Below are 25625 nucleotides of genomic sequence, written 5' to 3'. Positions count from 1 at the left end.
GAAAGAAGACAGTACAAATGGAGGTCCTCAAAATTGTAATATATCTCTTCTTGAAACAGTTATTGTGTTGGTGCTCAATTGATACATATATCACTCAATTAGATCACATGTCTTAGCTTTCTGAGTTGGAGCATGCACAAGTCATGCACAACTGCGTAACCCCGTATCTTCTAGGCCTTCAAATCCCCCACGGTACTGAGCCCTTTTTTGGCTATTTGGGGTAGTTTGTGCTTAGGCCCGCATACCTTTTTGTCTACATAAGCTGTCCACGCCAAATTTGCGTCCTCCTTTTCCAAAATCCTGGGGATCCTAAAGGTGCCCTGAGTTTGTGGAATCTCCTGGAGGCGTCCAATAAAGTAGCCAAAATACTGTTTTTTTTTTTTTGTGTTGGGGGGGGGGGGGGGCAGGGGGTGAATGGGACAAAAACTGCTGCAGAAGAATGTTTTTTTTCCTTCAAATGGGATCAATAGAGGGTTTGTGGTGCTAAAATCACCATCTTCCTAACTTTCAGGAACAGGCAGACTTGAATCAGAAAACCACATTTTTCAACACAGGTTTGGCATTTTACTGGTGCATACCCCACTTTTGTGCTTTTAACCCTCCTTCTAGCTAGTGACAGAAATGGGTGTGACACCAGTGTTGGATTGCGGACAGCTAAACATTTCTGAAAGGTAGACACAATTCTGAATTCAACAAGATCCTTCAAGGTTTTCCTATAGAAAGTATCAGTTGAACTAAAAACAAATTGAAATTGAGTTGAAAAAAAGACATTTCTTTCTGTTTTCTTCTGTAACTTTTTCCAGCTATGGCAGATTTATGAGAGCAATATTACATCTGCTGAACCCTTCTTGTGGTAGGGATATATAGGGCTTGTAGGTTCTTCGAGAACCCATAGTACCCAGAACCAATAAATGAGCTGCACCTTGCAATGGGTTTTCATTGTATATGGGTATGCAGCAATTAATTTGGTCAAATGTAAAGAGTGAAAAACACGAATCAAGCAAACCTGTGAATTTCCGAAATGGGCACAAGATATGAAGTTTATAAGCAGTGGTTATTTGCACATCTGAATTTTGGGGGATACCCAACTAGCATGTGAATTACAGGGCATTTCTAAAAATGACTTATTTCTCACACACTGTTTTACATTTAGAAGGCACAAATGTAGAGAAAGACAATGGGCAATAACATTTCTTCTTCTATTCTGTGTTCCTCCAAGTCTCCTGATAAAAATGGTACCTCACTTGTGTGGGTAGGCCTAGTGCCTATACTTTAACACTAGACACCTAGGGGAATCCAGAATGGGGTGACGTGGGGCTCTCACCAGGTTCTATCACCCAGAATCCTTTGCAAACCTCAATTTGTCTAAAAAACACATTTTCCTCACATTTCAACGATGCAAAGTTCTGGAATCTGAGTGGGGCTACAAACTTCTTTCCACTCAGCTTTCCCCCAAGTCTTTAGATCAGAATGGTACCTCACTTGTATGGGTAGGCCTAGAGCTTGCGACTGGAATTGTCTGAAGGGGCTACTCCCTCCCTTTCGAGACTTCTCCTCCTGCCATGCCCCCATCATACCATCATCTACCAAAGGAACATTTAGCACTTCTCCGAAAGGAGGTCAGGGCTCTTTTGGCCAAGGGAGCCATAGAGAGGATCCCTACCACAGAAGTAGGTTGTGGTTGTTATTCCTGCTACTTTCTGATGCCTAGAAAATACAAGGGCCTTAGCTCTGTCCTAGGTCTCCAGTCCCTCAATCTCTTCTTCAGGAAGGAAAAGTTCAAGATGCTTAACCCTAGCTCAGGTCCTTTCTGCCCTGGACCCTGGAGACTGCATGGTGGCGTTGGACTTACAGGCCTATTTTCACATTTCCGTCCTGCCAGCCCACAGACGTTACTTGTGATTCATGGTAGGTCACGAGCACTTTCAGTTCACTGTGCTCCCCTTTGGCCTTATCAGCACCCCTCTGGTGTTCACAAAAGTGATGATAGTGGTTTCAGCTTATTTTTGCAGCTTTAAGGGTTCCAGTCTTCCCCTACCTCGACAACTGGCTGTTGATGGCGGACTTGCCTCAAAAAGTCATCTTCCACCTCCAGACTACGGCAAACCTCTTGCATTCATGGGGGTTCACTATAAACATGCCGAAGTCCCACCTGACTCCCTCTCAGATGTGCCCTTTTATTGGAGCTGTTCTAGACCCAGTGCAGTTTTGGGCTTGTCCTCCTGAAAAGTGAGTCCAAGAGGCTATAATGCCAATGTTTCAGCCTCTATCCAGGATATCGGTGAGAATGACTCTGAGGCTGCTGGGTTTAAAGCCTCCTCCATCCTGCTGGTCCAACATGCCAGGTGTCTTATGCGGGCACTGCAGTAGGAACTGAAGTTCCAGTGGGTGCAGCATCAGGGGAATCTCTCCAACATGGTCCAGTTCTCGGAAGGAACTGCGAAAGACCTGCAGTGGTGGTTTGTCTAATCAAGATTGGGTCAATGGCAGATCCCCTTTCCCTTTCCCAACCAAATCTCACTTTAGTGATAGGTGCGTCACTCCTGGGATGGGACTGCCACATGATAGAGGCTTAGTTCAGAGGCCTCTGGTCTCCGGCGGAGTTCTGGCTCCACATCAACCTTTTGGAGCTACGGGCGATCTGACCTGCATTGAAAGCATTCCTTCCCTCTCTCAAAGGAAACTGGTGCAGGTGTTCATGCCATGTGGTACTGCAACTAACAGGGCGGAGTGGGGCCGTGGACCCTTGTCAAGGGTCGCATCTGGACATGGCTGGAATGCCAGGGCACTTCACTGGTGGTTCAACATCTGGAGGGCTCTCTGAACGTCAGAAGGAGACTAACTCAGCTGTTGATGCATAATCGAACGCAAATGGCATCTCGATCCGGAGGTGGCACAAGGTTTCTATTTAGCAGTGAGGAGAACCTTTGTTAGATCTGTTCGCCTCTGCAGAGAACGCGCAATGTCAGTTGTTTTGAACGCTGGAGTTTCCAAGGCGGCACTCGCGCAGCAACGCTTTTCGTCACAAGCTGACCTCAGGCCTCCTTTACGCCTTCCTGCCGATACCACTTCTTCCCAGCGTTCTGAAGAAGATCAGCCAAGACTGGGCCCAAGTAATCCTGGTTGATCCGGACTGGGCACGAAGAGTCCGGTATCCCGAGCTATTGAGCATTGCCATCGATCTTCTGATCAGACTGCCCCTTCGGAGCAGCAGTGGACGGTCATTCACTCAAACTTGTCGAGTCTCTACCTCCTTGCATGGAGATTGATTGGTGGCAGTTGACAGCTTAGCTTTTTACCTTCGCCAGTAGTCTGTCATTTTATCTTGGCAGCAAGGCGTCCCTCCACCAAAAGGGTTTACGCCTGTTGTTGGAAGAAATTTGTGGCATGGTGTGTCAACAAGTCCGTTAATCCCTTGTCTGCACCTCTCGCAAAGGTTGTCCTCTTTATTCTCTGTCTTGCGCAGCAGAGCTACGCTCTGAGCACTCTCAAGGCATATTTGTTTGCCATCTCTGCCTTTTTAATGCTACCAAACCAACCATTGTTGGGAGGTTTCTCCAAGGACTCACACATGTTTCCTCCTATCCTGTTCATAATGCCCCAGTGGGATTTGAACTTGGGCCTCACATACCTCGTGTGCTCCTTTCGAGCCGCTCCACAACTGTCCTCTACACAGCTCTTGATCCCTAAAACTGCTTTCTTGATGGCCATCACCTCTGCTCGCAGAATGAGTGAGCTCCAGGCTCTCTCTTCGAAGGCACCATTCCTAGCAGTACATCCTGACAAGGTGGTGCTTCATACCAGGGCTTCCTTCCTTCCCAAAGTGGTGACACCTTTTCACGTAGGCCAATCAATCACCTTGGCTACTTTTTACGCACCCCCACATACTTCTCATGAGGACTATAGACTCCAACGCCTGGATCCTAAAAGAGCGTTGGTGTCCTACCTAACTCGTACCAAAGATTTCCGGGTAGACGATCAACTCTTTGTGGGTTGTGTGTGCGAAGAAAGCAAGGGCGGTGCAGAAGAGAACCATCTTGCGATGGGTAGTCCTGTGCATCAAGATGTGCTACGCTTTGGCTAAAAAGCAACCCCCTGAGGGTTTCCGTGCTCATTCCACCAGAGCTACTACTGCTAGCACAGCGTTAGCACGCAGAGTTTCCAGTCCTGGATATCTGGCAGCCGGCAACGTGGACGTCTTTGCATACGTTCACCAAGCATTACTGCCTGGAAAGTCAGGTCCGCAGAGATGGCTACTTTGGCTGTTGGGTCCTGCAGGGCTTTTTGGTGTAACCTTAGTTCGCAGCCCACCACTGGGGATGGTATTGCTCCGGTATCTATTCTAAGGCATAAAGAATCTGCAACTAGAAGTCTCTATCAGATGTACTAGTTACTTACCTTTGGTAACAATATATCTGGTAGAGACATAATCTATTTGCAGATTCCTTACCGAGCCTCCCGTCCTCCCTGCACTGCAAACTGATTTCTAGTGACAGGAACTTCCCTTTAAGGGTCCTCGGATTGGCGCATCATTTGCCGTGTTCTTCATGCAAAAGTAGGAACATGTAAGGATTTCAGGTGACACAGTGGGTAGTAGTTTCCTCTGTTGATTCCAAAGCTGAAATAGCCAAATTTAGAAGCAGTGTTGAATGGTCTGCTGATCACCTGGAAATGGCATAGAGCTTAAAGAAAATGAGTAGAATCACCAAAATTGTTTTTATACCCAATTTTCAATGAACATCAGAAGGTTATTGCTTGAATTATGGATGCATTTTATATTTGATGCCTATCATTCTGTGATTGCATGTTATGAAGTAAGTGCATATAGCTATATCTAATTAGGTTTGTTAATCGTAATGGATAGATGACTTAAGTCAAAATTTATTAATTGAATGTTGAAATCTGATTCTTGACTTCTTTAGTCAATTACATCTAAATGAATTTGTTATCTTATTGTTCGGAATCTTAATAGGGTTGAAAACGGAACAATCAGCACGTGGTTGGGATAATCGTCCCCAAAGATCTGTGTGAAAGGAAAATCTGTGCTATGGGGTTGTGTTCCTGTTTTGCTTCACTACACTTCAGTCTTATCCTACTGTAGTTAAACTTTCACAAATTGAGCAAAAGGCTGAATTTTAAGGAGAGGAGAGTGAAGAGTTTATTTACATAGGAGAATACAAGTCATAAATGGATTGAGCATTCTTTTCTGAGTGAAGACATTATGGATGTTTATGCTTTAGTTATGTCTATTAGGAATGAAACACATATTCTCGGTAATGTGTTGTTTGTGATAGCTGCTTTAAGATGTGCAGAATTGTTTCCTTAGTACTGAAATTTCCCTTAATTTGATAGAGCTAGTAAGTATGAACTCCTAGTTACAACCTTATGGGATAGATGTTACATATATGAACTTGTTGGAATATGTGATTTGATTTAATTATTCGGAATCACTTAGAGACCATTATCATCCTATCCAGAAATGCTAATTTAAAAATGACAGTCAAGATTGCTTTTGATCTATGGTTACAACTCACAATAAAGAATGTAAAATTCCCCAACTCTGAATTTTCTAACTCAGGGCGTCACCTTGTGGGAAGCCTGTCCTCGATAGTTTATTGCATGCATGTTTTAGGATGCTCAACAAAAATATGTGGGATTAAATGCCTGCTTAGTCCGTCCATCTGACTTTGGCAAGAGCATTACTTGTAGACTATAACTCTATCTGGGGGCAAATTTAGTTTTTTTCTGTAGATTTTAAATTTTGCAATGTCTGAAAAATTATATTTTTCCACTAGGCATAAATATTGCAGTGAATATATCCAGTCAGTAATGTCTTAGAGCCAAGAAGTTGTTTATTACCAAAGCTGCTGAATGATTTGGGATATGTTAGCTTTGAACGTGTAGTAAATCTCATGTCTGCTGTTGTAGATGATTCAACCCCGTGGTTTTCACCATAATTGTTGGGGTCACACTGAGTAGATTTCCTAAGTCTCAAAAGGTAACTGTGACTTTGTTGTAGAAAATGAGAATTGGCATGTGTGCCCTACCTCCTGCTGAATCATGAAGAGGTGAGGGTTTTTGGATTCCGACAAATGTGTCCTAGAATCTCACATCTGCAGGTCATAAATAGGATCCTTGTCCTAAACCCTAGAAATTGGTAAACACAGAAGTATTTATATTTTGCAGTGAATTAAAGTTTATGATATGCTATTCTGCTACTAATTATGTGAGTGAGAAATGTCATTACAATTAAAAGCAGTTCAGCAAACAAAATGGATAAAAGGATGAAAGCACCCTACTCACATTTCATTAAACTTTCCTAACCAGTTAGACTGAACTCAACTTATATCATGAATCGATGACTTATGTCCTAATTATAAATATTTTATTCTGAGTAATGTATCGCTGCCTGGATACTTTTATGCCATTAGGCCTTAAGGCATAGTCCTGTATTTTCAGCACCCACTTTATTGTCCTCAGCCTGCCCAAGTCGCTAGATTTTGTTTTTATACCTTTTTCATACTTTATGGTCGCCGGATTGAGGAGAGGTAGCTCGCACTCATCTCCAGTACTCCCTACTCAGGATAGTAAATAATGCCTCCATTCAGATTTTAGGATGAGCTCTGAAACTGTTACATCTTTCTAATTCCATCAGAATAGGACCTTGTGTGAAGTTAGGAGCCTCCAGGATACCATATTTTCAGCGTTTTGCATGAGTTGTATTAGGTGAATCTTTCTTCTCTCAACAGTCAAAGAGCTAGTCCATTGTGGATTCTTTTAATTTCAACCAGAAGCTTCTCGTATTCACTATTCATTCACCCATCCATTAGTTATTCAGAAAAAAAAACATTCATTTGTCTAGAGAAAAAGAACATGGATTTCAGGGTCTCCCATATGATTCTAGATCCATCCCCTCTTTCTCATCCTCCCATCCGTAAAAGGCACTTATCACTCTGCTTCCTTATTACTACTCTCTGGGAGAAAGAGAAGACAGAGCTGATGGGTTCCTAGACGAGCCCAGCTCCTTCCATGTGATTTTTTTTTTTTTTTCCTGTGGTTTATTGTTAGTCTAGGAAGGCTGGGTTTTGGTATTTACCCACCCCATCCAGAATTAGCCATTCGGGAAATTTATGTTCTTTCATTGAATGAATCCTGTAGGAAGGGTGTGGTTTATACTGAGTAACTATCCTTGCTCCTGCGTGTATTAAATGGGTTCCTTTCCATTTGATTGGGTGCAGTTCAAGGATCTCCTCTCAGAACACCAAGGTAAGTGTTTCTTTAGGGTAACACAGGCAGCTGTTGTATCACATAGAGAAGACGCAATTCTCGTACTATCAGGACTGGCTACTGCACGTCTCATGGGTGTCAGTTCAGGTTTGCACACTTGTTCCCTGCCAACAAAACGACACATGAAACAATTTAGTTCTGAAGAGGTAGGTCATGCAGACTAGTGCTTTCCGCTATTGCAACACGATCTGGCCCCTTTCCTTCCGCTCTCTGTCCCATCCGCAGGAGCAAACTAAAGAACATACATTATTGGCCACAGAATTCAGAATGGCTTTGGAGAAACGCTAAGTTCAGATGATACTGGAATTAAGCAAATTAAAGTTTTGACATCTTATCCCTTTTTCGTTCTGGTTCAGATTACTGGGAAATGATCTCTCGACAGCGAGTTGTGGCATACAGCATGCAAGGCCACATAGACTTGCAAGGTCACTTAGACCTGCAAACACACTCACAGCTATTGTGTAGAATATATAGAATGAAAACATTATTTCTCTGGGATTTTTAAAGTGAGCAACCTACAGAAAGGCCTATGTTGTATGCAACATCATCTTAACCACTAGAAAAAGCTATGTAACAAAAGTCAACCTCATACTGTAGAATATTGACCAATTTGAGCCAACACAAAGGAAGCCCAACAAAAATTAAAAATCGAATTAAATGGAAAAACATATTTTTGCAAAAACTATTATAAAGTGTACTGAGATACTCCAGAAAATTCAGAAAGTAGGGGGTAGACGTTTTAATTTAAAAAAAAGCGGATAATACAAAAAAAAATTGTTGGAGAAAACTTAAGGTATTATTTAGTGATGATGCCAAAGGGATTCAAGTACTTGGGCGGCAGTAAAGAATGCAGTGGCTCATTTTCCTGCAACATATTGGACACAATAAATCATGTAGGCCCAAGACTCTGATGGATGGATGGTAGTAGTTAATAAATCAGTACTGAAAACTGTTATCCTTTGAAAGTGTGAGACCAATTGTTTTAATACTTATGTGTAAAAAGGGTGATAACTCAAACTAAAAAACTTTACAAAAAATAAAATAAAAAATATTTATTGAGTTTGCTATGAATACAGTGATAGCAATAACAGGCATTTCAAAGCAACTGTCTTAGAACTTAACATCCCACAACCTACATCTTGCTTCTGATTTGCATAGTTACTAGTATTTATTAGCCAGTCCATTGACAATGCTCATCGCTTCTCTGCCCTTTTCTCCCATTACATATGTTCCAGCGTAATTGCCCTGTTTTGCCAATGCCCAGTTATAAGTGATGCGGATATTGGCTTGTCCGAGATTTGGAGTAAGCATGTGTGTAATGGCTCACATATATCCGTAGGGTGTGAGGTGGGGGGCTGCAACTCTGCATAAACCTGCAGCTGACCCTTACAGTATGTCATGTCTGTTAGCCATTCCTTTATTTAAGGCACCTTCCCTCTCCTCCATCTACATGGTACTCTCCGTTCTGCCAGTAAGAGACCTAAACATGTGTATTTATGGTGTGTACCCTCTAATTCTTCCATGTATCCCAGCAGGGCTGTCTGTGGTGTGAGAACCAATGGTGTGGAAATCATGAGGGCCAGTGCCCGCTCGACCTCCCCCCAGTACTGCATTATGGGGGGGGGGGGGGTCACTGCCAGACCATGGGTAGGAATCCCGCGCCTTCCATCCCAAAGCTCGCGCAATTTGTGTCGGGCCATAGACCATATTTATGGCGCTAAATGGGGGTGTAGTGTAATCTATGTAGGAATTTATAGTGTATAATTCTTAACCTGCTACCGGCAGAAATCCTGCTGACAGCAGTATTCCCATTGGTTGTCTGAGAGCTGTATATGCAGCTCTTTGTCCCATCCCTCCCGTGCCCCTCCACTTATCATTGGTTGCTCCTGCCGGTTGAAGGTAGAGACCAGGTGTTGCGGTGTATTTGCCTGCAACAATACATGAAATGTGTTTACTGCGGGTGGTTCTAGTGGGAAGGCCGGTGTAATTCCCCTAATGCTCCGCTTAAGGTGGATATACAGAAAATTATCCAAAGGAGATTCCAGCATATCGTCTGGGAGTGTTTCTCTTTCACAGAACTGGGCATCCTCTTATAGGTCTCCCCATGTGAAGATGTTTAACCTCTTAAGTAGTTTTGTACCTGCTGTTTTGCTCGAAACTGAGACCGAACCCTGTCCCAGCAACGGCATATCATGTGACTATAATACTTGTTTCTCAGCCCAGCAAGCTATCATTTGCCAGGCTCTTTGTGTACTGGCTACCATAGAGTCCTTGGTGGCTGTGTTCATCATGTCTGGTCCCAAGTATGCGGACTGGGGGGTCGGTGCCATGTACCCTTGCACCACCTTTAGGTGTGCCATGTGGGAGGGGGAGGGAAGGGCTTGTACCAGTAATGTGCAAAGTGCACCTGTGCAGTAGAGCTCCAGATCGGGGACTTCTAAGCCTCCTCTGGAGAATGGTTGGGTGAGGACCACCCATCTCAGACGCGGCTGCTTGCCCGCCCATGTCAACCTAATAATTTGGGTCCTTAATAAGAAATGTTTGGTCGGCGGAAACTGTATATTTAAAAATAAATAGAGTAATTTGGGAATGATGACCATTTTCATTAGCGATATGCAGCATGCCATCGAAATGGCAGTGAAATCCAGCATGTGATGCTTGTTTGTATGCTGTCCAGCTCTGCCCCATAGTTTAATCTCATTAATTCTTCCTTCGCTCTGGTGAGTACTATGCCTAAGTAGCGAACGTTCGTGTCTATCCATTGGAGGGGAAACTCAGACCTGAATCTGTCCGTGTTTGTTGTTAAAGGGAAAATGTACAATTTCCCCCAGTCCGGACAGCCAGGTGATTGTGATGCTGACGAAGCTTGGCAGCCAGCGGCAACTGCGGGCATCCCTCCCTGGTCCTCCTCACTCTCCGGAAGGATGCTGAGCGGGCTCCGCTGATCTGAAAGGTTGCCACTGGGTTTGTATAAAACAGTGCGATCCAGACTCTGAATGCAGGCGGGAACCCCATGCGTCTCAGGATGGTCATTAAGTAAACCCATTCCAGGGAGTCAAAGGCCTTTGTGGCATCCAGGAATATCGCTGCTGCATGGAGCTCAGGGTCTATGCTCTGCTGCTGCGCTAAGAATGTACGCAGATTATGCGAAGAAGCCCTGCCCAGCGCAAACACCGATTGATCTGGCCTAGCCAGAAACATCATTAATAGACTTAGCCGATTAGCCAGTACTTTCACCAGTATCTTATTGTCTCTATTGATCAGTGACTATGGGCGGTATGACTCACATTTGGAAGCTGCTTTAGTTGGTTTTAGCAATGTGATAATCCGAGCTTCTCTCATACAGGGGGGAAGAATCCCTTCCCGTTTGGCCTCATTGTAAACCTCTTGCAGCCATTGGATTAGTATGGGGGCATATGTTTTGTAGAAATCGGCTGGTATGCCGTCCGATCCCGAAGCCTTGCCTGATTGTAATTGCATAATTGCTTCTTGTATCTTGTCTTGCACTATGCCAGCCGAAAGAAAGCCTCTCTGTGAGTCACTCAGCCAAGCCACTGCTACATTGTCTAGATAGTTAACTGTGTCAGGGGTGGGTGGGTCTTAGTGGAGGAGTACAATTGTTCATAGCATACTGCAAATGTATGGATCTGTTTCCATGCGCGTGAAGGTGGACCAGATATCTTGGAGGATCCCCATGCCATTCGCTAGGCAGCTACCTCTCAGAGTAACCTTGAAGGCCTCCTAGATCATGTTCACCTTAGGCACTGTGCCCTTATTCCTAAGGAAAAACTCCACCATTTCCATCCTAAGTTCCTTGCAGAACTGCCTATCCACTAGCATGTTTGGGGATAGCCTCCAGGTGACAAGGGGGGGGAACGCAACAACTGGCAGTGCCATTTTGAGATTAACCGGAGAGTGGTCAGGGTGTGTGAGAGCTAAATGCACGATCTCTTGTATCCAAGGCGCCATAGACTGGGACATTAACTAGTAATCCAGCATAGACCAACTGGAGTGTACAGCGGAGTAAAATGTGCCCTCTTTATCATGCGGGTACAGCCAGCGCCAGCAGTCCAGAACGTCATAGGCAGCTATGTCAGTGTGCAAGCGATCCACCGCTCTGCTGTGGTTTAGTACTGCCCCAAGCCCTCTATCCATGAGGGGATCCACAGCTAGGTTAAAGTCCCCTCCCCACAGTAAATATTTTGATCCTATATCTACCACTTGGTTCCAGATATTTTCGAAGAATGAGGGGTCATCAATGTTTGGCACGTAGCAGTTTACTATTGTGATGGGTCACTGCGCTAGCCTGCCCCAGACGAAAGTGCATCTCCCCTTCGGGTCACTTCTTGCCCCCTGCTGTAGGTATGAGGTGCCTTTTCATATTAGGAGTGCTGTGACCAGCGAATATGAGGAGTAGGTAACATATTGTCTATATGAGGCCCATCGTGTCCCAATGTGACCTGTGCGCCAGGTGCAAAATGAGTCTCCTGCAGCAGTGCAAAATGTGTATTATGCCTCTCTACATATGCTATTATGAGTCTTTTCTTACGGGGGTCTCCCAGTCCCCGCACATTCTAAGTAAGGCAGTTTAGCGTGTGGGCCGACCCCTGAGGCCGGGTTTCCGTTCTGCCTTAGGTCATTGTTAGGAGTTAACAGGAGTTGGGAGCTTCTGGTGAGGTTTGTGCGCATAGGGTGCTTCGTACATCTGTTGGGGGTATTTGGAGTACGTGACGTGTAGTAGTGGGTAACAATGAATCTATCCTTCCCTCCGTCCTCCCACAATGAGGGCCCAATTCCGTCAGGTGTGACCCTCCCTTTAAAATCCCAATACAGAACAACCAACTTTAACCATTGAGTGTAGGGATATTTTCCATTGGGGGGCCTTCAGATGGCCTCACATGAACCTCTCTAATTAGAGAGGGTGCCTGGTCAGCCTGTGTATAGCCCATTGGAAGCCACCTCAGGCTAGGGAACTATGATCTCCAGTTTGTTGTGTTACATCCATTTCCTCCAAAAGCAACAGTTATTGGCTGATCCGTAAGGGCAGTTCTTCTTCCTGCACCCCATCCTCGAACCTCCCCATGTCGTCGGTGCGGTACTGGTCTCCAATGCCCCTCAAGGTTAGTCCTGATCCGACAGGGACGAGGCCGGGCTGGCACGGCACCGCAGCAACGATCTGTCACAATCATGCTTCAAGTATTCATTTACCTTTTGTGGTGTACTAAAAATTATGTCCTTTCCCCTATGCGTAATTTAGAGGCGGGCTGGATAGAGCATTGCTTATGGGATCTTGGCCTGCTTTAGTTTCTGCTTGACAGTGGCTTATTTTTTCCTAGCTTCCAGCACTGCCATCGTGAATTCCGGGTAAATCGATATCTCATTGCCTTTAAATTTTAAAGGGTGCAATTCCCGACCGATTCGTAACGTTGTCTCTGTCCCTATAGTTAAGCAGACGCGCTATGATCGGCCATGGCGGGTCCCTGGGCGTCAGTCTTCTCATCAGGGTCCTGTGAGCTCTCTCCAGCACTAGTATTTTAGAAAATGCCTCTGTGCCAAAAACGGTGGTGAGCAGGCGTTCACCGTACTGTTACATGTGCCCAGTATCTGTGGATTCCTGTACACCTATTATGCGCAAGTTGTTCCTTCTGGACTTCGCTTCTAAGTTTTCACTTTTGTTTGCAATAATCTGTAAGATTTTGTCCATTTTCAGTAGTTGCTCACTTTTAGCTTGCACTGTGTCTTCCACATTTGAAATGCACTGCTCAGCCTCCATTATGCATCTGGCTTGCCTCTCCAGCTTGTTAGTGAACAAGTCTAGTCTGGCATTCATGCTGTCCATCTTGGTGTCTATAGAAGAGAGGCTAGATTGCATTGTGAGCAGGAGGGCTTGCATTTCTCCCATTTCGAGGTCTCCCCCAGTGTTTGCTGGGCAGGTGTGCCATTGTCCATGGTTGCAGCCTGGGCGCTATCTTAGTTGCGAATTGAATTTTTTCTTGCTTGGCATCATTCCTGCCGCTGGGGAAACTGGGGCCCCTGCCTCTGACTTTGCTACGAATCAGCAGGGGAGTGGAGGGGGGGCTACAAAATGCCGTTCCCCACCACCTTGTTATTTTATCCCTTCAGGGCTTGCTTGCAAAGCTCACTGTTAGAGTGCGCCGTGCCTGGGCCTGTGCATTTTCATACCCAGTGGCATGGGGGGCCCATAGCCTTACTCAGCTGTGAGTTCCGGGCTGCGCACATTATCAGAGTCATCAGGGGGGCCAGTGCCCTCAGCAGCCTCTGTCTCTGCCTTCATGCGGTCCCAGGCATTCTGCGTTCCCCTCGCACTGCCCTGCTGCCGCTCAGGGCCTGACACAGCACGTCCTCACTTGCCACCAGCTGTCTGGGCCCCGCTACAGATGCTGCCTTGCTCACGGGTGAGTCATAGAGGCCTCTCTGACCTTCAGGCTAGTCAAGCCCGAAGCGCTACGGTGTGATGCTGACCCTGGCAGCGTGCCGCAGTCCCTCAGCCCGTCCGCGGCTGCACGCCTACCAGCCCGGCTCCGCTCTCCTCAGCCTGCCGCTCAGCCACGCCCTCAGCCTGGGTCTGCAAGCAGCTGTCATCATTAGGGTCGAGCCTGCGTTGCATGCGCCCGCACATGCATATGGCAGCGAGACGCTTTAGTGTTTAGAAAAGGGCTCGGAGCCCTGTTGACGTCACGTCCGTGTTTTTCATTGGTTCGTGTGCCTGCCTATTAAAATCTGCTTGCTTCCATTAGTCTAAGGCATGCATAGGTCATGCCTTTTCCGGTGGCTAGCCCTCCTCGATCCCATCGACCAAGTACAGAAAACATGCGAGGCTCCCTGTTTTCTGTCCGGCTCGTGGACTACTTTTTCTCTAATTTACTAGCGCGATTTCGCTTGGCAGAAATCGAGCGCTTTACATAGTTAATTGCACTTTTTCGGGTTACGTGCATAAATGCACTTTAGCCGATATGTGAAAAGTCGGGTTATGAGTTTACAACGCTATCAGCTCTAACATGAGCAAACGCAAGACCCGTTGCATTGCAAATACTTGTTTTTTTTTTGCGGTCACCTGTGTGTCTGTTGTTGTTAATCCTCGCTGGGGATCTGTTAACACGTCGAAACAGCTTCTTTGGGCATGACTATGTAGGATTGTTTAACAGGGCCACAAGAGCCTCACTAGAGTGGAGCCATCTTGCTCACCGACTCTCTAGCGATCCCCACAAAAAACATTTTTGATTGTTAGCCATTATAAGCTGGAAGATGTTGGCGTACATCCTTTTACTGGATCTCTTGTAATGGGTCAAAACAAATAAGATTCTATTCTGTGCTTAGACCGGATTTGCCGTTATTTTGGATTTATTGGCTTTAAATCCGCTTTCAGTACCTACCTGGGGAGAAAACTGCGAGGTTTCAGTTACTCCGGGTTTGCTTAGAAATCTAGCTTCTATGTTCAGAAACCTGAGCGTGTATTCATCCTGTGATGATTGCTTTGGAAATTGATAATATTAACATATTTACTTGTGTCACTACATCATGCTTGGTTGCATGTTGATTAAATGATTTAATATTTACTTGGTTGTAAACAATGGCCACTTGGAGAGTGTCCTGTGAGTAAGACAGTAGCTTTCTTGTGTCTCACAGGTGCTATAAAAGATCAACATGGATAAATGTGAGACACCGTTTGGAATGCCAGAGAGGCTCTGATATGGGCTTATATGTTAGCGTACAATTTTATGCAGATTGTTTAGGGCATGCTGTGCCTTAATAAGTTACCAGTTCACGAGCAGGCTAGGCACCTACGAGGTCAAATTTTTTTTTTAAGTTTTGCCCGCTCACATATCAATATAGTTTCTTTCCAAACAAAATGGATTTAAGACTAATAATGCCTGCTTACAGAAGGCAGAACCTCAACTAAAGCTAATGCTGGCATATTGTATGACTTAAAATGTGAACTACCCATTTTTGCTAGAAATCGTTTTGTGACTCTTTAACCTGTCGCTATGCATATACACAAAAATCTGGAGCAAGCTCCGACAGCAGTCACAATAGATTTATATCACGCTTACAATATCCTTGAAGCATTCTTCAGAGGTGTTTATTTTGGCGTTATTAACAAAGAGGGTTCGACTGGCAAACTTGACACTCTGAGACGGTGTTTGGTTATTTCAGCACCAGGGCCACAAGTACGTTTGCTGGACAAAGCTTAGTGTGGCAGCTGCTCAAGCGTGGCCTGAGGCCAACCATGTGTGAGTTGACCGACTAAGTTCCTTCCTCCCTGTCCCAAAATGCACCCATTCCTAATTGGGAAAGCTTAATGTGGCTTCTATTTAGATTAAGCTGCCTTTATGAATTAACATGTCTGCGTCAGTTTTGGTTTGTGACCCAGTTACAGCTGACAATTCATCAATGACTGCTGTCTTTGCAGCCAAATAATTGCATCTGAAACGTAACCCAACATCTCTTGTGCCATAGCTAGTGTCTTGAATATGCATAAAGTAAGAAGCTTGAATTCCATGCCTTCATGTGTACCCTCAACTGCTGCACACGTAACAAGCTGGGCTGACTCATCTGCATGGAGGGGAGTATGGTGGGGGGTCCAAAAGCACTCTTTGTGGAATATGTAGGACCGCCTAGTGAGAATGATGTCACTGGTTCTGAGTGTCATCATTCTAAGGCTAAATCTCAGGTGTAGTTTCTGGTGAGGCCCACTGTACCCACCCTGTATGGAACACTTCAGAATTAGGAATGCTTGCTTTCGTGGCAGCTTTCAAAGTGGGTTTTGGTGATACATCACTGATAATCTTTCCCTGTACCTGTGAATCTTTTTAATGATGACTGTTTATACTGCTGTCAGGACTTTTTTTACAGGTGCAACTTTCTGTTGTGCAGCTAAATAAAGGTGAGGTTTGTAGGCAATGAGTGTTGCCTGTTTATCATTGTAAAGGATGTAGGTATATCATGATGTGGCAGGGACCACCCGTACAACCAAATTAAACGTATTCCTAGTCTAAGTATTTCGCTTCTAGCTCATTGGTCTTTATTTTCTTAAAGAGTTTTATGTGTTCTTCCTTCCATTTTTCTTCTGAGAAGGATGGCGATATTAACTAGAACAAAGGTCCACAATTAGGGTAAATGTCAACATCTAAAAATCAACAATCCTTTTAGTTTTTTTCTTTTGTTATATTCAGTGGCAGGGGCGATAACTATCATGTCTACTGGTTTTGTGTGTCTAGGCATATAGTATATAAGAAGATAGGGTGAGTGCAATATGCTATTTATTACCATTGTTGAGCAGCCATTACTCCCAAAAGGCAAAGTCTCTAGGCAATCATGATGCCCCTAACCTCCCTTCATGTCCTCTCCAAGCTCTGTGTGAACTTGCAAATCATTATTGTAACAGATATTTCCTTGTAGTATTCCCTTAGACTCTTGTACATGAGGACATGTCGCGAGTAGTCTGATGTCCAGTGGCGTCAAACACTCAGTGGTTCAAGTCAAGCTGTTCACCATCCTTCACCCTGGCTGTATGATGATGGCAAGAGCAGAAAAGCCTGCAGGTACATCTGTCCTCTCAAAACTCAGAACCCCTGGCTATACAAAAATGGGTCCTTTGTTGGAGAGCGCATCTGGCAAGCCTTACCAATAAAGGCTCTTAGACGGATGAGTCAAGAGTCAGAAGATTAATTTATTGGGGCGAAATTGATGCAATTAGCTTTTCAAGCATCTGATTCAGACATCGAAGGAAACGTTAAAAGATATAGCAGAAAAAAGCGAAATACATAATCTTGCTGATTCTTCCCTAGAAGAATATCTTATGACTTTCCAAGAGTAACAAATGAATTATTGGATGCTCCAAAGCTGGAAATGGAAGCAGCCAACTAGTGTAAACTAAACGGTGACTTGATAGAGGATCTCTTCGAACCGTGGGCCCTCTTTACCATGGTTCTGAATATGAAAATGATGAGCCTGTGCCAAGGCAATTGCAACCTTCACCAAAGGAGTTCGCTATTTAAATTAAATAGACAGCAACTGTTGCTGCTGCTTTTCCTACAATAGACGGCGTTCCAAGAACCCTAGTCAAAATCATATGAGAAAGGCGCAAGATGATCTAATCGCTCCAGCTTTGGCCAACACTAATAGTACTTAGAACTCATGGAAGTTCAGAGTTTAAAATATTTCTTAACTGGGGAGAAGGGTCAAATCCTGCATCACAATCTCACTTTCCATTACTAGTAGAACAGATTATGAACACTATTGATTTGAACATGTGGGCATTTTAGAATAATGTAGGTATTTTTTAAAATCTGCACAGTCAACTAGATGTACTCACTGAAGTTGAAGAGACTACATATGGTACAAGGAGAAAAAAAGAGTAGCATCCTATAGCATTGCTGCTGCACAGGGCTCTGCCTTCTCGTTTTCATCTGGCTCTCAAGTTTGCATTAACTTTCCATTGTGAATCCACTAGGAGCAATATGAATCTCCACATTTCCCTGAAGATACTGCCACTCTACAAAAAATATTATGTTGCTTAACCGTAGACCTAGTGGAAGTGGGTTGGGACAAGTGGGCAATGCAGAGACACTGTATCTTCATGCGGTCTGGAAATACAACTGGGTTAATTCTACACTGCACTAGCTGTAGTATCTGAAGACAAATAGTTCTTTGAAATTTCTTTTTTTTTTTATTTCAGTTCATAATTCCTAATGCAACATTTGATACTCCTTGTGATAACCTCTGTACTTCTGACTCTGTGTTGGATGAAACTCAGTGACTTTCTTAGATGCTGTATTAATAGAACCTCAGTAATCTGTACAAGAAATAAACTGGAATATAACACATTTATTTAGCTATAGAGATGTGCTCAGAATAATTCTCTATGAATGCACATTAAAATTAGAATTTTCTCTTGACAATACAGAATCACTTTACCAGTTCAAAAAATATAATACCAAACGTGATTCAAGAGAAAAGGAACCAAAGTCTCTATGCAAGATTATGATAATTTTTGTTCATTATGTGGAATAACAAGTGCAGATTTAGAGTTCATAATTCTAGGAAGGATAACTCCAGAAATTGTGTGCAAAGTCTAAATCCTTGATCTCAGATATTGTCCTGCATTACGTCTTTGTACCCAGAAAATCTTTAACCCTAAGTGGTGATTCTTTAACATCAAGTCTATGTCAACAAGGGTCCTGCAGAAGCAACTGAATGTTTTGGTTGTCTAGCATGGAATGTTCAGAAACATAAGAATCATCAACTCAGTGATCCAAGGTGGCTGCCAGATTAAAATCTCTTGGGACTCCTGTGGTGTGCTGGGCCATGTAGACTGCCTTGACTCCACTTGTGTATTTTTTTTGTAGCTCGAACTTCGCTGACACGAAGCCTTGTACCATTCCACACTCACACTCATTGCTGGCCTCCTCTTCTGTTGGAGAAATTCTGAGGAGCTCATCTCAGCGCCTGATAAAAGTATCCAGATAAGAACTAAGTGCAGATCATGACTTTGGCCTGACCGGTGCCAGAAGGTTTTGCCGTGGTAGTACTATTTAGGGCATATGCTCCACTGAGTGTAAATTATAAGTATTCTATTCTGTTCCACAAGCAAAGCCTGCTCAGTCATTGGAATATTGTTCAAATGAAACTAAAAGGACATCCTTTTGAATTGATAAACATTGCTGTCTTGAACATTGCCACCTGTGAGAATGCGTTTGTTTTGGCAATTGCATCTGTTTAATGAGCCAATAGAATAGAGACCTTTTTGGCTGAGAATCTTTTCAAGGTTTTGGAGGGACTATTTCTTTTTGTTAAGCAAATCCGTTTGTCTGCTTATTCCCTGGCCTAAACTCTGCTGTCACCCGGACATAACCTCCACTACTTCAGACGCTGTAATAAGAGAATGCCTTTGCAGTTGCTTTGTCCATGTTTTCTTTGATTGGCCTCATTGAATCACTCCATTCACTCCTCCTCAACTGCTGTAATTTTATGTTAATGAAAGGAAAAACCTAGGGATTCTACAAGTAAAATTGCTCCCAAAGCCCCCTGGTAGTCCAGATTATTTTTTTCTGGGGTGTGCTACCGCACTTACATAAAAGTAAAAGTGGAATCCTGGAGATTTCCTTCCCTGTACACATTTTTAGCACTTGTGTTTAGTTTGGTGATAAATGAGCCGTATCAATTACCAGAGCGGCTTGTAGCAAAACATCTAGATAAAAATTTAAAAGATACTAACTGCTTGGATGTCTGGCAGTGGGAACAAAAAACAACCTACTAATTGCACTGTATTAACTAAGTTCTATTTTAATGTAGGGTGATCCTGCCACTTGGATCCTTCTAGATGTCTTGGTGAGATTTGACACCATGGACCCTACCATCTTTATGACGGAAGAATCTAGGTATCTCAGGACAAACTGAAGTGTGATTGTTCTCCTTTTAAGAGCACCACACTCGGTCATTTTACCATCTTATCACCCTACATCCTCTCCAATCCCCGGAAAGTGCTTAGGGATTCTCTTTTTATTATATTACTGTTGTTTAATGCCTGTGTGACAGCCTCTGGTTCAGCTAACTAGATGCTGTGGCTGTCTAGCTGTCATCTATACAATGAAGAGGTATCGTCAGCTTGGACCATCTGGCTGCAAAATCCTCAGTAAAATGACCTACTTTTTTGGTGGATTACAGACTTGGATCTCACAAGAACGTCCTTGAAGCGAATGGAAATAAAACTTGAATTTGTTATTGGGTAACATCAAATCACACTGGCAAAACTGCCTACAGCCTTTGACCATTGGGGTAGGTGTTTCTACGGTTGATAACTTTTAATCTCTCAGGAGCACTAGACAATGATCTCTCCCTGCAGGTGAGCGTGGTCTCTTCTGTCTCTTTTTCATCTCTAAAGCTGGTAGGCATAAATCTCTTTTGTACCACATAACCTTCCTGTTGTGGCTTCTGTCCTGTGAAAAATTTAATATTTGGAATCTTGGCCTCATGGCAACCACTGTAGTCTATCTGCAGATAATCCAGAACATCACAGAACAAAGAGTAATTAAATCAAGGAACTTTGACCATGTATGACAAGCCAGAGTCAAACCTCACTGGCTTCCATTTAAGCAGATGATCAATTTTAATTTAAGCTTAAGATGTTTTATGGAACAAAGAAGTCAAGTTGACAAGATCACTCCAGTTTGTCTCCAAGAGGATTCTTCAGTGTCATTCACAACTCCTGTTTGCTATCTCTTACATTAAATTGTCAGATGGGAAGCTGCTTTCTTGCTCTTCTGGCATCCCAAGTCTGGAATACACTCCCCATACATCTCAGTGCTGTTCACTCTCTTATGCCTTTCGGAAAGGTACTGGAGAGGATTTTTTCCCAATAATGTCTTTGTACGTTTAAGTTATTTTTATTATGTAAGTTTATTTTTATTTTCTAATTGTTTTTGTTCTCCGGTGTCAGGGTGCCTGTGTGGGGTGTATGCATGCTTTACAAGAATCAAAACAAATCTACCTATATCTCTGTGTCCTCGAATGACAGCCTTGCATGCATGAAGGAAGCTTGTGCTTCAAGAAGCCACAAATTTGAAGTAGGACTTCAGTATCCCCATCATGAGATGCTGTGTTTAAGCTTCATGCTTTATTAAAAGTGGATCTTTTATGCAGTTAAGCTACCAGTGCGTTAGTTAAATACACAGCTCAGCCATCTCACTACACTTTAGTAGACTGGATAAAGATTGCAATCAGTGAGAAACAGCCATTCATTATTATATCTTGCATCACATACTCCCCAGTAGAGCATCTCCATACATCTTGTGCTAGCCCCTCTCACAATTACCTGTTCTTGACTCCCTCTCTCCTTCCAAATCACCACCTCAAGCGATTCCATTGTGTGTCGCTGTATGAACACACGTCTACTTTCTGATCACTAAAATAGTTACCAACTGTTAGTGACACATGGACTGGAGTATACTTGAGTGAAGTTTATGTCCACTGCGGTTCCTGCAGAAACAACAGTCTGCACAAGTTTATACCAGAATGCAAGGCAGTCAGACTGACAACATGGGCAGTCGTTTTTGAGGCATTTATATTTAATAAGTGGGTCAGTGCATTCAACATGCCATTCTACAGACTACTGTAATCACAGTTGAGTACAATTGTAGAGAGCATTGTCAGGTTCACTTTAGGTTGGCAAGTTTCAATTTTCGCCCTTCAACAAAACCTTTTGTGTGGAACATGGTAATCTATGTGCCTCTGGATCCAGCTTAGGGAAACATTCGCTTTTTGCCAAGGGAAAATTGCACTGTGGGTCACTGTATTTCAACCGGCATGGTCTGGTCTCTATTATACAATCGTATGTTGGTTGTTTTCAATTTTACAGTCCGAAAATACATTTTTTTCACTTTATTGGATTGTTAAAACTATATTAAACATTGATGCAAAGCCTAATCCCCTCTGCCATTCTTAGGGCAGCTTGAGTAGTCACCAATGGAATGGAGAATGTGGTGATGTACACTTAGTGCATATTTAGGCGCAGATCATGGGTCAAGGAATAAACCTGATAAACAAGTACCTCTGTTTTATTACTTAGCTCTGCCAGTACAAAATATTTTGAACAATTGTCCAGATATGTTCCTGATGAAGGGGAAAATGTGGATGAGCATCAAGTTGTTGTTAGATTAAGGGACAGTAGAATATAATAGTGCATGGCTGCTAATGAGTGAAGTTAATCCATATGTCACAGGTCTGATGTTTTTAGTTAACAACCTCAAATTTGAAGGGTTGGCGTCACACTGAATAAGGTACTAAGCTACAAGACGGCATGCAAAGAAAGTTCAAGAGAGACAGCCTGGAAGAAGCCATTCTTAAAGCTGTGAAAATAGCAAGCAAAAAGCATAGAAGAGTCCCATAAGTGTGAAACAGCAAGAAATGTCAACTATACATATTACGCAATGTTGACAACAGGGACCACAACAGCTATGAGAAGAAAAATGCTAATGGTGATAGAGGCAAAAGAAGACAAGTAGCAAATACAAATGTGGATCTTTGCTTCACATATTTAATCCAAAATACTGGCCAGCCATCAGCTGTGAATGCAAATAATAAGGCAGATGTACATATTTCATCATTGTCTTCACGAGAGTTAAGAAGCATAGGGTAAGCTGTGATGAAGCATAAATGTAATGTAGAAGTAGGTGAAGGTTTTGACTTTGGCAATCGGAAGTTAAAATGAGGAAACCAGCAAAAAAGCTGAGAGTTAATTGAATACATTTACAGGAGCAGAGGCAGTTAGTAAAAAGTTGAAACTGGTAGTACTAAATATTATGGGTTGAGATGTTGCTGAAATTGTACCAAAGCCATGTTAAAAAAGCAAAATTAATTTGACTGACTATTTCTAGGCGGACATGTCTTAATGGTCAAGTCATGAAGAAGAAGGAATGCTGGAACCTCCTAAGTTTGAGACGTGTTTTGCTTATGATGATTATGAATCCTGGTGACAGGATTTACTTGTCTTCTGCATCAACCCTCCTTTGCAGTGGCATCTATTCATAATTGTGCTACTTTAAATCACGTTAAGTGTTTAAACTGTATCATTCCTTTAATGTTCTCAACTGAAGTCTGCATTTCAGTTGTTTCTCTAACCCACCCTTCTTTCCCACTTGCTGTTTCGGTGGTTCAGCCTGGCAAATTATAATTTTGAGTGCTTGTCATTGTTGCTAAATACTAGACATTAGCTACAGTACACGGGTCTCTCATTCAACAATTTTGTTTTTTTCATAACAGTCCTAACACTAAGGAGCAACTGTTTTAGGCTTGTTTATGACTTTTATTTACACAGTTTGTAATAGATTTACGTTGCTGGGACCTGGATAGAGAGCTCAATTACTGGAAAGTGTGAATTCTTTCTTAAATTTTTAGGTTCTTTTGAGAATATTCATAATCGTTTTTGTTTGTTGTTTTTCTTTTTTTTTTACAGTACTTTGACCATCTAAATGGAGTTGGGACTGAGGATTTGGCATATTATGGTGGATCAGTGGAAATTGCTGACTATTGTCCTTTTAGCCAAGAATTTAGTTGGCATTTAAGTGGAGAATTTCAACGTAGCTCAGACTGTAGAATACCAGAGAATCAGCCAGGTAAGTTGGCTAGCTTTTTTAGTACCCTGACATTTATTATATTTTATTTGGTCAAAATATATGTTTAAAATTATAATATGTTTGCGTTCTTTATTGCATTCTTTATTTATATGTGTGTGTGTTTTGAGTATTCAATAAAACATAGTTGCATGCATGTGTTGCTTGTGTGAAATCAAAATTTAAAACCGAGTGTATTATAATTTCTCTGAATTTACAAAATTGAGAAACAACTGGTGGCAGAGTATAAGGATTCTAAGCGTTAGGCACCATTTTAACTCTTTGCATTTTACTGGTGAGTTCTTTGATATTCCTGTTACATTTTGGCATTTATTTGGCAGTCATGTCTGACCCATATTCTTCTCCTTAACCACTTGAATGTTTATGCCAGCGATGGCCTAGCAATGTTTCGTAACAGAGATTCATACCTGCAAGTGCTTCCAAAATAAAGCAAACACTATAAACCTTTAGTAGCGAGGGCTTGTGTGCCATGGTCTTGGTATGTCTTCTACTGTGAGGGGAGGACTCTAAAACACTTGGGAGACTTTTGGTAGGTAGATAAGTACCAACAGGTGACAAGGGTAAACTGTTAAGTGTCATTAAGTCCATTTATATAACATAGCTTTTGGACTGCATTTAAAGACAGTCAAACAAGATTCTCTGAGAAGTGTTTCATTTTCTGTGACCTACTTGTTTGGTTTTGTGAGAAACACTAAGTATTGGGTGTTGCTGGTGAATGTAGTGCCCAACTTGAAGCGGGTTACCACAGTTTTAATGATACAAGAAAGAGCAGACACCTATAAAATTTAGGCTGCTCTTATTGCCCAAGCTATGCTCTTATCCAGAAAGCTATCCTTAATGTTTTATTTGCCAGAACTCTTAATTCCAATTTTCTGAGTTGGTCAGTCTTGAAAATTGCATAGGCATGGGTCAAGATTAAATTAAGTGTAGAAGGGAAATAAACAGGCAAAATTTAAGCTGAAAGAAATGAGTTCAGAGAAAAGGAGCAAATTATTCCGGATTGTATTGTAATGGTATTCATATAGCGCTTTTTACCTCTGATGAGGTGTCAAGGCGCTTTTCGGCGAGTAGCACGCTACTCCGGAACCCAAAAGGAATTAGTGGTGGATTAGTATAGGGAAATATGAGTACAGTTTTAGTATTATTATGAGTTAATTTGAGCCGTGGATATATGAGTTTGTTATTTGGATTGACTGGAGTAATGAAGGGGTGGAGGAGGGAAGAATCCAGAAGTGTTAATTGGGAGTTTATGGTAATAGGATTTAAGCTTGGGATAAGTAAAGGGGGGATGGAGGAGGGAAGAGTCTGTGGAAAGGGTTAGGGAGATCATAGTAGCAGGAGGGGTTTTGAATGAGTTAAAGGTGAGATGAATGAGGGAGAATTTAGTAAGGTTGTTTAGGAGATCATGGTAGTAAAGTGAGGTTTGGGTGAGTTAGATGTGGAAGAGGAGGGAAGAGCTTAGGCAGGGTTATTTAGGAGATGAAAGTAGTAGAATGGATTTGGGATGAGTAAGAGTGGGGATGGAGGATAGATTGATAGAGACATGACATGGTAATGGGTAGGCAAAGTGTGATATAAAATGAGAGCAGGGATTCTTACACACACACATATGCACACCTATATGTACATACATATACATGTTTAAACCATGAGTAAATATACATTAGTTAAGCAGAACTATATACAACCAGAATAAACACATAATCAGATAAAGAATATTTATCAACATAGGCAGTCCATAACTGTTTGAATATGGTGGTCATGAAGGAAAGAGCCAACTCTTGAGTAGTTCTCTGAAGACAAGCTAGTTATCTGTGGCTCTTGTAGTTGGGGGTAATTAATTCCATAGTTTGGGTGCTTGAACAGAGAAGGATGTACCAACTATAGTCTTTTTCTTGTATGGTGGTGTTCTAAAGCGTTATCAAAAGTCTGTTAATAATTAACGCCAACATCATTAATCCTAATAGTTGTAATTATTACAGTTGTCATTGACTATATTGTTGTATTAGCTGACAATTTTTGTCAGTGCAGATAGGTTACAAGACATGCTCATATTTCAGCAGATTGCTGCCATTGGTAAAGTATCTTGCTAAAATCAATCATGATTAAATGATTATTATTATTATTTAATTGCTGTGACCCTTTGGAGAACACATGACGGCGGCAGCATTCTCAAGCTGTATGTAA

General features: G+C 42.6%; 1 protein-coding gene across 1 annotated transcript in view; it reads left to right on the top strand.

The window, feature by feature from the left end:
- LMLN (leishmanolysin like peptidase) overlaps positions 1-25625 on the top strand; it is a 407342-nt gene that overhangs the window by 286540 nt on the left and 95177 nt on the right. The window contains exon 14 of the mRNA XM_069224294.1: positions 23261-23420. Within this exon, the coding sequence (XP_069080395.1) occupies positions 23261-23420 (160 nt within the window). The remainder of the gene's footprint in view (positions 1-23260; positions 23421-25625) is intronic.

Source organism: Pleurodeles waltl, chromosome 3_1 (assembly GCF_031143425.1).
Source record: "Pleurodeles waltl isolate 20211129_DDA chromosome 3_1, aPleWal1.hap1.20221129, whole genome shotgun sequence".
Classification (NCBI taxonomy): Eukaryota; Metazoa; Chordata; class Amphibia; order Caudata; family Salamandridae; genus Pleurodeles; species Pleurodeles waltl.
Note: the sequence above shows the minus strand (reverse complement) of the source record. Positions and strands in the feature narration are given on the sequence as shown.